Raw genomic sequence first — 13,047 nt, forward strand, 5'->3', positions numbered from 1 at the left:
AGGTCATGGGCATCACTCGCTTAATTAGCTGGAGGGATTGCTTGTACTTCCCGTGTCACTCTGTATTTTACATCAGGGGTGCACAAACTTCCTGTGCTGTGCCCTCCCCCTGCCTGCTCTCTTACTCGGTCGCGCCCCCCCTTACCTCCAATGAAGCGTCAAATGACGCAGGGTCACGTTATTTGACGTCACGTCTCCATGCAACAGGCGTAATTTGACGCCGCGTTGTCATGTAGACGCGTGGGCTGAAGCCAGTATGTAAATTTACAGGGGCCTCGTGCTCTCTGCGCGGGGCCTCGTGCTCTCTGCGCGGGGGCCTCGTGCCCTCTGCGCGGGGCCTCGTGCCCTCTGCGCGGGGCCTCGGGCCCTCTGCGCGGGGCCTCGTGCTCTCTGCGCGGGGCCTCGTGCTCTCTGCGCGGGGCCTCTGGCTCTCTGCGCGGGGCCTCGGGCTCTCTGCGCGGGGCCTCGGGCTCTCTGCGCGGGGCCTCGGGCTCTCTGCGCGGGGCCTCGGGCTCTCTGCGCGGGGCCTCGGGCTCTCTGCGCGGGGCCTCGGGCTCTCTGCGCGGGGCCTCGGGCTCTCTGCGCGGGGCCTCGGGCTCTCTGCGCGGGGCCTCGGGCTCTCTGCGCGGGGCCTCGTGCTCTCTGCGCGGGGCCTCGTGCTCTCTGCGCGGGGACTCGGGCTCTCTGCGCGCCGCCTCGTGCTCTCTGCGCGCCGCCTCGTGCTCTCTGCGTGGGGCCTCTGTAACCGCCGCGCCCCCTCCTATAAACTCTCGCGCCCCCCAGTTTGCGCACCGCTGTTTTACATTACATTCTCTATTTGTAGATCTGTGGTTGGGTAAAAAGCAGCGAATTACCTGAATTAAAACTGTAGGGGTTAGAATACTAACTGGGGTTATTGTTTGTGGTATTTTCTTAGTTTTCGAATATCTTCTTGAAGAATATTTGTTAGTTTCAAATATACATCAGTCTTAAAGCTGCAGTCCTAGCAATATCCTATGTGTGTTTTTTTTTAAATAAATCAGTTCTGTACTAAGAGAAAATACTTGTAGCATTTAAAAAAACAACAACTCTAAATGACATTTTTAATGTATTATAATGTAACAAGCATTTTTTGTTTCTATGGCAACCAATTTCAAAGTCACATACCCTTCCTTTTCTGAAACAGGCTCTGGCACACCCCTTTTTGAGCCCTGCCCTCTCTCTAGCAGTGCACCAATTGTATCTAGTGACTGCCTGGTCACATGATCTTCCCCACAGAACTTTGCATCTTGGGTCCTCTTCTGCTGTACTGACAGCCATTTAGTGAACCCGTAAGCCGAATCTTCGTCAATCGATCACAGGAGAACGGATCGATCAGCACCTTTGCTGATTACTTATCATTGTGTGGATTGTATTGATGCACATAGTAAAGGGTGTGGGGGGGAGGTGGGGGAGGAGAACGGCTGTTTGGACTGCTGCTTTAAAGCAGCAATCATCCTAATTTTTTTATCATTCAAAAAAATATATTATCTGGACCTAATCCACAGAACTCGACCTCCAGGGATCTCCAGATTCATGAGATATGTAATTTTGTGTACTAGCTTCCAGCACAGAGTTGCCAGGTATCCAATATTTAACCGTACCGTTATGTATTTGGAGACACTGTCCAGTAAAAAATTAGGGGTAATACTGGACGTGTATGTGTCTGGTATTACCTCTCTGGACATAAGTGATCTGACCGGCTTGGGGGGAGGGGACGGGGGGCACAGGGAGAGAGCAGGTGAGTTGCTAGAGTGCTGTGCAGCTTCCTCCATCCTGATTGGCTGCTGCTGGGTAATGCAGCCATTCAGGAGGTGGGGCCAAGGAGAGGAGGAAACAGCATGGAGCAGTGAGAGGTGTGCGCGTGCCTTGAATGCGTCGCACGTTTCACCATTGTATCCAGTTTGGAGAAGCCTATCTGGCAACCCTAAGCACAAACAAAATATAAATGTGGCTATGGACATTGCCCCCCTGCTGAAGCAATAAAAACTAAATAAGTAAAAATTGACGAGCACAAACTGCTTCTTTAGTTATTCTATGTTAAAATACATTCGTTGGGTGAGGAAGTATGTAATATCACTTGATTGCTGGTGATCATGCAAAATGGCTGCTGTTTTTCCCTCACAGAAATAGCTTCACCTATTTCCTACATCAACTTAATTTTTGTCACAAGAAACCAAAAAATAATAAAGTAAGGAAACAACACTGATGGCTGTTCTCTTCAATGTAAACCACCTGGCAATATAGTATTTAATGAGTTCAGTATTTATTCTCCAAAGCAGTTAGGAGGAATTCCTCCTTAAGGGCCTTATTCTATACAATACAGTATGTTCCAAAGCGGTTGATCCGGTTGAAAAATTCCCATTGAAGTCAGAGCATTTTTAACTGTTTCAGCATATAAAGCCCTGAAAAAAAAAGGTAGACTACACACACACACACACACACACACACACACACACACACACACACACACACACACACACACACACACACACACACACACACACACACACACACACATTATATTCTTTCATTCTTCTTCTTCTTCTTCTTAAAAAAAATATAAAACATATTTCATACATGGAGCAGGGGTCTGCCATGTTTACAATACAGCACGTTCCAGGTACTATAGACATCACTGTAATTTCCCAACCTTCGTCTCTCCATAGACAATAGAAAAATACAATGATACAAAATGATCTAGCAGCATTAATAGACTCTGCTGACATATCCCTGCTATATCAAATAGTCCCTGTCACAGGCAAAATCATATATAATCATCACAGAATGTGACAGGCAGCAGGGAGATGCACAACACGGAACATGGCAGCACCCAGGGAAAACCGTGCAGGCCAGAACTCGCTCAAGGAGCAATCCAAGCGGGGGTGAGGGGAGGGGGGGGTGGGAGCTGATTTTTTTTTAAAAAACAGGATTTTAGCAGGGGTTCTATGGAGCTGAACCCCATTAATTTCAGCTCTGGTGACCACCTGCTTCTGGAGATACTTACCTCTGTAGTAGGTGCAGGTAGCTGCTGCAGCTGAGCTAGCTGGGTTTAAAGTTATGTCGGGGTTTTAATGTTCCCGCATCACGCGGGAGCTTTGAAACTCCGCCATTATGTGAACCCTGGTAGCCGAGTGGTTACCGGCACCAATTGCAAAGGTTTTGTGTCACGGGAGACCAGGACCTTTAACAAATTTATACCGGGATCATTCACTAGGCAAAACACGGTAGTGAAATAAAATGAGGTTTAATCCGGTAAACCCACGTACACACAATTAAATACAAAAGCACAAAATATACACACTTACTGGGGCGCTGGGGGTGAAATCTGGGCTAAAATAGGTGCAGGGCGCCCGCTCCGGAGGCCTTACACTGACCGGATATATATCCGGGCTTCCTGGTCTTCTTTTCGGCTTCAGTTCCTACCCGCGACCGCTACGTTGCAAAACGAGAACTTGGACTTCGCGTCTGACTTAGGCCTGGGACATAGTAAGCACTTAGGTGCTGCTGCTCGCTCTTGCTTGCTGCCGCTCGCTCTATCAGAAGCTTTTTGCTGTCCTGGCAGAGGAGACAGCAAGCGCGCTTGGGAGGCATTTATCACTGTGTGTGTGTCACTTGGTAGCTGTCAGTGTGTGTGTGTGTCACTTTGAAGTGGTCTGTGTGTTTGTGTGTCAACGGGGAACCTGTGTGTGTGTGTATATGTACATTATATAATATTTTAAAAATTAAAAAAAAAAACGACATGTGAGAATAAATTATTTATTAACATTGTGCAACTTTGATAAATATATTCGCACACACACACACACACACGCGCACACACACACGCACACGCACACACACACGCACGCACACATACACACATGCACACACACAGACATACACACACACATACACACACACCTCTGTGCTTACAATGCCGGACCGGCTGCAGACCCATTGGATGGGAGCGGTCACGTGACCGCTCCTCCGCTTCCCCGAGCGGCAAATTTCAAACTTGCCTGTCTCGGGGAAGTTTCTCAGCCTCCGCACGCATCAGCAAGCATGCGGAGGGAGAAACTATAGCCACGCTGATAACAGATGCAGGGGCTTTGTGCATCTGTTCAGCGTGGCTCAGCAACGCTGAGTGCACTATGTCCTGGGCCTTAGTATCTGCAGGGCAGACTTTCCTAGCTTCAAAACGAAGCCGGATGCTCTGCTATTTGGAACAGAGCCACTTTGAAAAGCTCGCCCTCACGTCATCGACTCAAGCCACAAGATGGTCTGGTTCTCTGACTGGGACTTCTCCTTACATACCTTCCGCTGTTCTATGTTCAGCATGGAGGTAGGAGGAGCGACCAATCAGAGCATGGGAATTCCTCCCGGCTAGCCAATAGGAATAGGGGCTCGTCCTTTAGATGACGTCAGAGGAGGGGACGTGCCGAACTGTCTCGGGATGCCCCATGGGCGGGAAATACGAATTGACCAATGGGAAATGGGCCGACATTCTGCTGTTTCCCACAGTCAACCCATTGCCACCTACTGGGCAAACTCCACTGAGTCTGGCAGACCAGAGGGTCCTCCCCGCAGGGGTTCTTTGTTCTCCGGACTCAGTACTCCGCCCTACCCCGGCCACTTAGCACCCCGACATCTCTCAATATCCCGTCTCCCCTTTGAACTACGATGTCTATCCAGACTTCCCGGCACCTTTGTATATGCCCTGGCTGGCTGAATATATATTTATAGTAAATGCACAACTCATAATAAAATATGTTTTATTACACAATATCTCTTGGGGAGACCCATATCTGTGCGGGAGATTGATCGGGGATATCTGGGCTCGAAAACCAGGAGTCTGGGGGACACTGGGCAGCCCCGGTGTAATTCTACCCGTGTACTGGCAAATAGTCAGAGAGAATTAGGGGACTACCGGTATCTTTGGCCCCCGAACTCCTGCAAACAAAATAATTGCATTTCGACCCAAATATCCCACATAAAACCTACACTCGAGAAGTTTCACGTTTCTAGGGCAAAGGGAACATGTAAACAGGAAAAGCAGGGGTCACTTTATTTTGTACATGTATAATCCCTGGTTCCTGGTGCTACAGTAGGTAGCTGCCAGGGACCCCACAGTTTCAGGAGTAACCAGATGGGCTTAAACCTTTATTGTGTAGCCCTGTCACAGTCTCTCTCTGGAAACAGGGGGTCCCCAGAGCTGAAATGAATGGTTATTTTTTTTTTGTTTTTTTTTTAAGTCCTTGGGTTGCCGCTGTGATTTGCCTTGATAATGATCATTATTTCATAGATATTGGACTTTTCTTCATATATTAGATACACACAATTGTTGCGGTACATGAAAACATTCACCTTGTCGTTTTCTTCATTGGTGTTTAACTGCCTTTCAGTTTTCTGAAATAAAATACTGTGTTTCAAGATAACAAAGCTCATCATTCCAGTCACAAGTTTTGCCCCTCTGGATGAAAATGAGCCAGGAGTAACCTTGCCTGGCTGAGTCATCCACATGTACAGATAATGCCTGTGCGAGACAGTTAATCATCTGTCATCATGACCACAGAGAACTGTGCCAGTGTACTGCACCTTTCATATTCTGACCTGCTGAGTGACATTAGTTTGAGAAAATCATGGCTATTACACCTTTAAGTAAATAAATCCACACTGCAGAATTCCATAATCCCTCCATTAAAATAAACATAGCTCAATATTGTGCACACCACTGAATGGATGTTGCCGTTCAAGCCAAATCTCTAATTACTTACTCTATCCCCTCAACAGTCCACAGGGGGGAGAAACTAGGTGGCAGTGCAGTGACGTCAATTATTATTATGAATATTGTTTATTTGTGAAGGGCCAACATATTCTGCTGCGCGGTACAATGGGGTACAGAGTTAGGTATATTACAAAAACAAACAGCTATATAGTAGTCAGGAAAAACCTGCACCAACAGATGCAGCGGCCGTTATTCGAACATATCTCAGAGCCGTTTTCGTGTGCGCTGCTGAACTCCACGTGGCCACATCACGAGGTTGCTTTCTTTGAATTTTATGGGTTCCGATTTCATTGGGCGCAATTCTTTGCGTTTCCGTGGCAGAAACGAATGAATTGTGATGAGTACAGTACAGTACTGTGTCAATTTTGCAGGTGTTTAAAAACCAGAACAATAAAATGCCATTTTCTGCACTCGATAAAAACGAGTCAACATGCGGTAATGACGCGCCATGACATGGGTATTCCGAGGTATACAACGCGTGATATGTTCGAATAACGGCCGCTGCATCTGTAGGTGGTAATGAGCTCCCTGCACGTGAGAGGTCACAAATCTAGAGGTTAAGGAGGCGATTGTAGTGCAAATGCCCACATTGGCGCTCAGTGAACACGCTCTTAGACCCAGTTCAATGTGACATCCTAATCGCTCATTCCACTGAAACAACCGACACCAAAGTTGCCCATGATGTCCACACTGCTAAATCTCAAGGGCTCTCTACTTTATAATGTTGCTTTTGACACACTTTACTAGTGCAAATTATTCAGTCTATTGGTAACAAAAAGCAGGAGAGCCTGGTTCTTCTCTTACCTTTCTAACCACTAACGGGAGACCCTGAAACAGAGTCCAACCCCCAATGAAATATCCCTGCCGATGTATGACATGATCCCATTCCTGTACGTCATAAAACTGCCCTCTTGCTGAATACCTCCACCTCCTTGCACCATAACCCCGTCCCCCACATACACTGCATCCCCTATTCTGGAGATGTGAAGGGGTTTCACGCATGTGGGAGGACGCATTCCACGCTCAGGATTGGGGGACCCTTGAAAGCTGCTTCTTTGTTTTCAAATATCACCACTATGCCGATGACAACTGCATCTTTCTACCCCTACTTACTTCTGACAACCCATCCCAAGTTACTAATCATCTCACTGCTATTTAATGCAAGTTGGCCCTAAGTCACCCGAGACTAAATCTTTAAAACAGAGATTATAATACCTTAACCATGCCCTATTGCTCCATTTTCTGTCACAGCCAATAACACTACCATTAATTTAGTCTACTAAGCACACTGTCTAGGTTTAATATTTGACTCATCACTAAGTCTGGACAATTTTTCCTCAGCAACATTGCCAGAATCCGCCCTTTACAACTAAACTCTCATGCATGCCCTCAATATGTCCCGCCTTGAAAATCACAACCATCTCCTTTCTGGCCTTCATTCCAACTATATACTAGGCAATCTATTAAAATTGCAGCTGCTAGAATTCTCTCTCTCCTCCTGAAACTCATTTAATGCCTCCGCATCACACTCCACATTAACGATAAAATTTCCCTCCTCTCCTTCAAGGCCCAACATTCTTCTACCCCCTCTTACATGCAAGCTCTAATCTCTCACAGTACCCCTTCTCGTCCCTTACCCTCTGCTGCTGACCGTCTCCTCTCGGCCTCATCTGTCGCTATAGTTCACTCATGTCTGAAACCTCTCAATACTTACTGCTTCCTACCTGTGGAACTTCCCTCCCCTCCAGCATTTGCCAATCCACATCCCTTCCCATTTTTCAGTAAATGTCTAAAATCTCATCTCTTCAATTAAGCAATTGGTTACTTTGTATCTGTGGCTAGTCCTTCCACTCCTGATGAATTTACCTGCACTGTCAAATACACTGTGAACTGCATTTGCTCCTATTCTAGTCTTTAAGTCTCCCATTATTCTGTTTAGATTGTAAGCTTTTGCATTAATTCATACAGTTTCTAGAAGCAATTCTCCCTAATTAAACCCCTTTATTTCCCCTTTATTTCCAACATTGGAACCGGGGTGGGTCATCTAAAGCTGAACCTTGTTATTTTCAACTCTAGGGACGTCACGGTTCCTGGTATACTCACCGGTGGAGTTACCGGGAATACTTCCTGGTTTTTAAATGACATTTAAATGGCCGTTCAATAGGAAGCCAAACTGACGACGTTGTGGCTTCATACTGGCCTGAGATTTTTCTGCCATTATCTCGTGGAGAGAGATTTATACCTGGTAACTTCACTGGTAAGTATTTTGGAAACTGAAGGGTGGGGGGGAGGGGGTGCAGAGGGTGGAGAGGAGGGATCCTCAGAGGTGAAAATAACACGGTTTGTTAAAAAACTGTCTGATCCCCTTGCGAAAGTTTGTACATGATATTATCTCTGTGTACAGTCTTGCTAATTCTCTCAAGCTTTTCATACATTGGTGGCAGTGTATCAATACAAATGTACATACATCAAGTAATTAAGAAAAAAGTTCTTAGATCAATCATTTCTTCACTTTACCACACATACAATTGTTCTCTTCTGCCAGAGTGATGTGATGGACTCCACGGTTGCTAATTCAATCCTGCATCGTTTCCAGTTATTTTCATGCCATTTTTATATTTTGCTCACTGAAGGTGAGTAAATTAAACGCTTATTCCTGTGTTCTTGACAAAGGTCCCATTCGGAACTGAAAAACACTATATATGCGAGTCCCATATATATATATATATATATATATATATATAAAGCAGAAAATAGCCGTGTTAGTCCAGTTGCGATAGTGCAGAATAAATGAGTTCTTCAGTATTAGGTGATACCTTTTTTATTGGACTAACAATTTATGTCATAGGACAAGCATATATATATATATATATATATATATATATATATATATATATATATATATATATATATATACATATATATATATATATACACATATACAGTGGTTGACAAATCGCCAAAAAATCTACTCACCACACAAAAAAATCTACTCGCCACCTAGTACCAAACGTGTGCTGCTTGGGCCAATATTTACTCGCCCGGGGGTTAAATCCACTCGCCCGGGGCGAGCAAATGTATAGGTTTGTCGAACACTGCATATATATATACACACAGTATATATACAGTTAGGTCCGGAAATAATTGGACACTGATACAAGTTTTGTTATTTCGGCTGTGTACCAAAATAAATTCAAGTTACAGTTAAAAAATGAAAATGGGCTTGAAGTGCAGTCTATCCGCTTTAATTTGAGGGTATTCACATCCAAATTGGAGGAAGGGTTTAGGAATTACATCTCTTTAATATGTAGCCCTCTCCTTTTCAAGGGACCAAAAGTAATTGGACAATTGACTCAAAAGCTGTTTCATTGACAGAAGTGGGCTATTCCTTTGTTATTTCATCATCAATTAAGCAGGTAAAAGGTCTGAAGTTGATTCCAGGTGTGGCATTCGCATTTGGAAGCTGTTGCTGTGAACCCACAACATGAAGTCAAAGGAACTCTCAATGCAAGTGAAACAGGGCATCCTTAGGCTGCAAAAAAAAAAGAAAATCCACCAGAGAGATAGCAGGAACATTAGGAGTGGTCAAATCAACAGTTTGGTACATTCTGAGAAAAAAAAAAAAGAACGCACTGGTGAGCTCTGCAACACAAAAAGGCCTGGACGTCCACGGAAGACAACGGTGGTGGATGATCGTAGGATCCTTTCCATGGTAAAGAAAAACCCCTTCACAACATCCAGCCAAGTGGAGAACACTCTCCAGAAGGTAGGCATATCATAATCCAAGTCTACCACAAAGAGAAGACTTCACGAGAGCAAATACAGAGGGTTCACCACCAGATGAAACTAAGATCAACCTGTACCAGAATGATAGGAAGAAAAAAGTATGGAGAAGGCTTGGAACGGCTCATGATCCGAAGCATACCACATCATCTGTAAAACATGGTGGAAGCAGTGTGATGGCATGGGCATGCATGGCTTACAATGGCACTGGGTCACTAGTGTTTATTGATGATGTGACAGAAGACAGAAGCAGTCTGATGAATTCTGAAGTGTATAGGGATATATTGTCTGCACAGATTCAGCTAAGTTTATTAGACAGCGCTTCACTTTACAGATGGACAATGACCCAAAACATACTGCGAAAGCAACCCAGGAGTTTTTTAAGGCAAAGAAGTGGAATATTCTGCAATGGCCGAGTCAATCATCTGATCTCAACCCGATCGAGCATGCATTTCACTTGCTGAAGACACAACTTAAGGCAGAATGACCTACGAACAAACAACAACTGAAGACAGCTGCAGTAAAGGCCTGGCAAAGCATCACACAGGAGGAAAACCAGCGTTTGGTGATGTCTATGCGTTCCAGACTTCACACAGTCCTTGCCTGCAAAGAATTCTCGACAAATTATTAAAAATGAACATTTTATTTATGATTGTGTTAATTTGTCCAATTACATTTGAGCCCCTGAAATAAGGGGGCTGTGTATGAAAATGGTTGCAATTCCTAAACGTTTCATACAATATTTTTGTACAACCCCGTGAATTAAAGCTGAATGTCTGCACTTCTATTGAATCTCGGCTGTTTCATTTCAAATCCATTGTGGTGGCGTACAGAGCTAAAATTATGAACATGTTGTCAGTGTCCAATTATTTCCGGATCTAACGGTATATTACATATACATACACACATATATACAGTGGTGTGAAAAAGAAAGTACACCCTTTTGAATTCTATGGTTTTACATATCAGGACATAATAACAATCATCTGTTCCCTCTCATGCATGGCTCTATGAGTGTAGGCAGTGCCCTGTAGCACAGGCTTAACTAGTGAGTGAGATGGAGCAGTCAACAAGGAAGATTAGCAAGAAGTGGTGTCTGTGTGTGTGTGTCAGTGTCTCTGTTGGTGTGTGTGATAGCAGAGGTGGATTAACAATTTTGTCACCCATAGGCATTTACCTTTCTGCCACCCGGGCCTCCTCCTTTTGCAGCGCCCTGATGTCACATGGCGATGTGTTTCCATGACAACGCAGCGCCATGTGACATCACGTTGCCATGGCAACAACACCATGTGATGTCGCGGTGTCAAAACGGGGAGGGCGATGTTGCAGGAGAAGGTAAAATTTTTACAGAGGTCTCCCGCTCTCCCCCAGCAATCAGTTTAATTGTCATGGTGAAGAGAGCAGGGTCTCTGTAACAGCAGCACCGCTCCCTTCTGCACAACAGAAATTTGCCACTCCCAAATTTTGCCACTCTAGGCCCATATTGGGAAATCCAGCCGTGTGCGTCAGTGTCTGTGTGTGTGTGTGTCAGTCAGTGAGTCACAAATACACGCTGACATGCACACCATGGCACAAGCAACAATGGATGGAGAGGGGTAACCGGAATGTCCCTCCCCCACCCCACAAATCGCTGGTTCCTAAAAATTGGGGCCGGCTCCAAAGTATGTTATATTTTCAGCCACCCCTGATGTAGGATAATATTTAAGGGTAGTCTGCTTTTCTGCTGAGGGCTCTTTTATAAAGCATTTTGATTGCCGAACTCTGCAATTGCTTTAGCTTTCTTGCCTCTTAAAATCAATAAACATTACATATTCAATTGTGCAGTTTGGAGCTAGGCTTTGATTTATACATTTGAATTGAACTGCATTGTGAAAGAAAAGCCGCAATTAGTGTTAGACTAGTGAGGGATGCGTCCGAAGCTTAAATGAATGTTGCAATTGTCAGGGAAGAATGACTTCAGTCTTCACGCCAACATAAGCTCACAATGTATTTTCCAGTGAGAGCACTTAAGAAACCATGCTGAAGTTTACATTCCATGGCAAGCACTTTAGGAACCACAGTTCTACATTACCTCAAGATCAATTAAGGAATTAGATGCCACGTACAGTATTCATGTATTTCCGATAGTTTAACCAGGACAATTTAGTTATGTTAATCCCTTAACAACAGTAGAGTCCTACAATATGGTTTTAGTTCAAACAGTCACATAGGCGTTAAGATCATTATACACAATATGTAAACAGCTGTTTAATAAAGAGTATTATCGTAGCCATGCGGCTTAAAACAATTGTGCCACTAAATGTGGGAATCTGGGGATCACAATAGCTTTTGATACTTTATGGGTAGAGATCTGCAAGGATTGAATATGATTCAATTTGCAAAATGTTTTTGCAAACATGTTACGGGGCATTTGATACAAACATTTTTGAAAACCATGATGCGAAATTTCACTTTTTCTAAAAATGTACTGAAAATGGCACACAAGTTGCCCGTTGGTCATGTGACCCTGCTTATTTTTTAGCCAAGGTTGCATTTTTTGTAATTGTTTTTGCAAAAACTAAATAATTTCACAAACTTTTGCAAACAGTTTGAACATCTCTATTTCTGATTCTATGTACTTTATGCATTTGAATGTGCATTAACACTTCTTGGTTTTTGAATTCATAACAAAACAAAAAAAGTCAACGTGTTCTGACAACATAACATTCCATTTAGAGCAACATCAACATGCATGAAAACGTTGCCCTACAGTATATGCACTATGCAGGTCAATCAATGAAGCCATTAGGTGCTAATTGACACTTTATGCAGAGACAAGATAGTTACCTCATAATAAAGGGGATGAATGGGCCCATGCTGAGAGCTGAATAGGTGCCGTCCATTGGAGAAGGATAGAGCTTACTCAGGATCAGAAGCAGAAGAAATAAGCTTGGGTGAAGCTTTGATTCACCTGTATGACTGAGAGAGAATAAAGTTGGTAAAAAAACAAACAAAAAAACAAGCCTTGGTAATAAGATAAAAAAATCTATACTATAATTATAAGTTGGATTCCGTTTCTTTGTTTGTTTGTATGTCCGAAGCATCGAAATCTCAGAAACGGCACCACAACGAAACTTTCACTGTACATTCTGCTGCGGATTTGTAGGTTAACACAACTATTTTGAGCTTCCAATGTAACTCGCCTCCCAAATTATAGACATTCTAAGTTTCCCTCGGCTTTCCAGCAAATCTGTTAGAACAGGAAGCAGAGGGCAGGTGGGCGTGGCTACTAAGAGAGGGGGCGTGTACTTGCCTGGATCGGGGCTGTGTGTCTCTGTGTGTGATGTGCGGGGGAAATGTGCCAGCGGGGGGCGGGAGAATTACATTCCCCGGGCGAAGCCGGGCACAAAAGCTAGTGTATATTTAAAAATAGGTAACCAAAAAAAGACAATCCTACATAAATGAAAAAGTAAACAAAAAAATCTAAATAGAAAACGGTA

At 44.1% G+C, this 13,047-nt stretch overlaps 1 protein-coding gene across 6 annotated transcripts in view; it reads right to left on the minus strand.

Annotated features, from left to right (window-relative positions):
• Positions 1 to 13,047, minus strand: part of THADA (THADA armadillo repeat containing) — a 438,996-nt gene that overhangs the window by 263,167 nt on the left and 162,782 nt on the right. For 5 of the 6 annotated variants that reach the window (XR_012800897.1, XM_075595760.1, XM_075595761.1 and 2 more), the window contains exon 28: positions 12,395 to 12,526. Coding sequence is in view for 4 of the 6 variants with exons in the window: in XM_075595760.1 (XP_075451875.1) it covers positions 12,395 to 12,526 (132 nt within the window). In the remaining 2 variants the exon portion in view is untranslated. Of the gene's footprint in view, positions 1 to 12,394; positions 12,527 to 13,047 lie in introns of those variants that run through there. The other variant, XM_075595765.1, reaches the window with a different exon arrangement.

Source organism: Ascaphus truei, chromosome 4, assembly GCF_040206685.1.
Source record: "Ascaphus truei isolate aAscTru1 chromosome 4, aAscTru1.hap1, whole genome shotgun sequence".
NCBI lineage: Eukaryota > Metazoa > Chordata > Amphibia > Anura > Ascaphidae > Ascaphus > Ascaphus truei.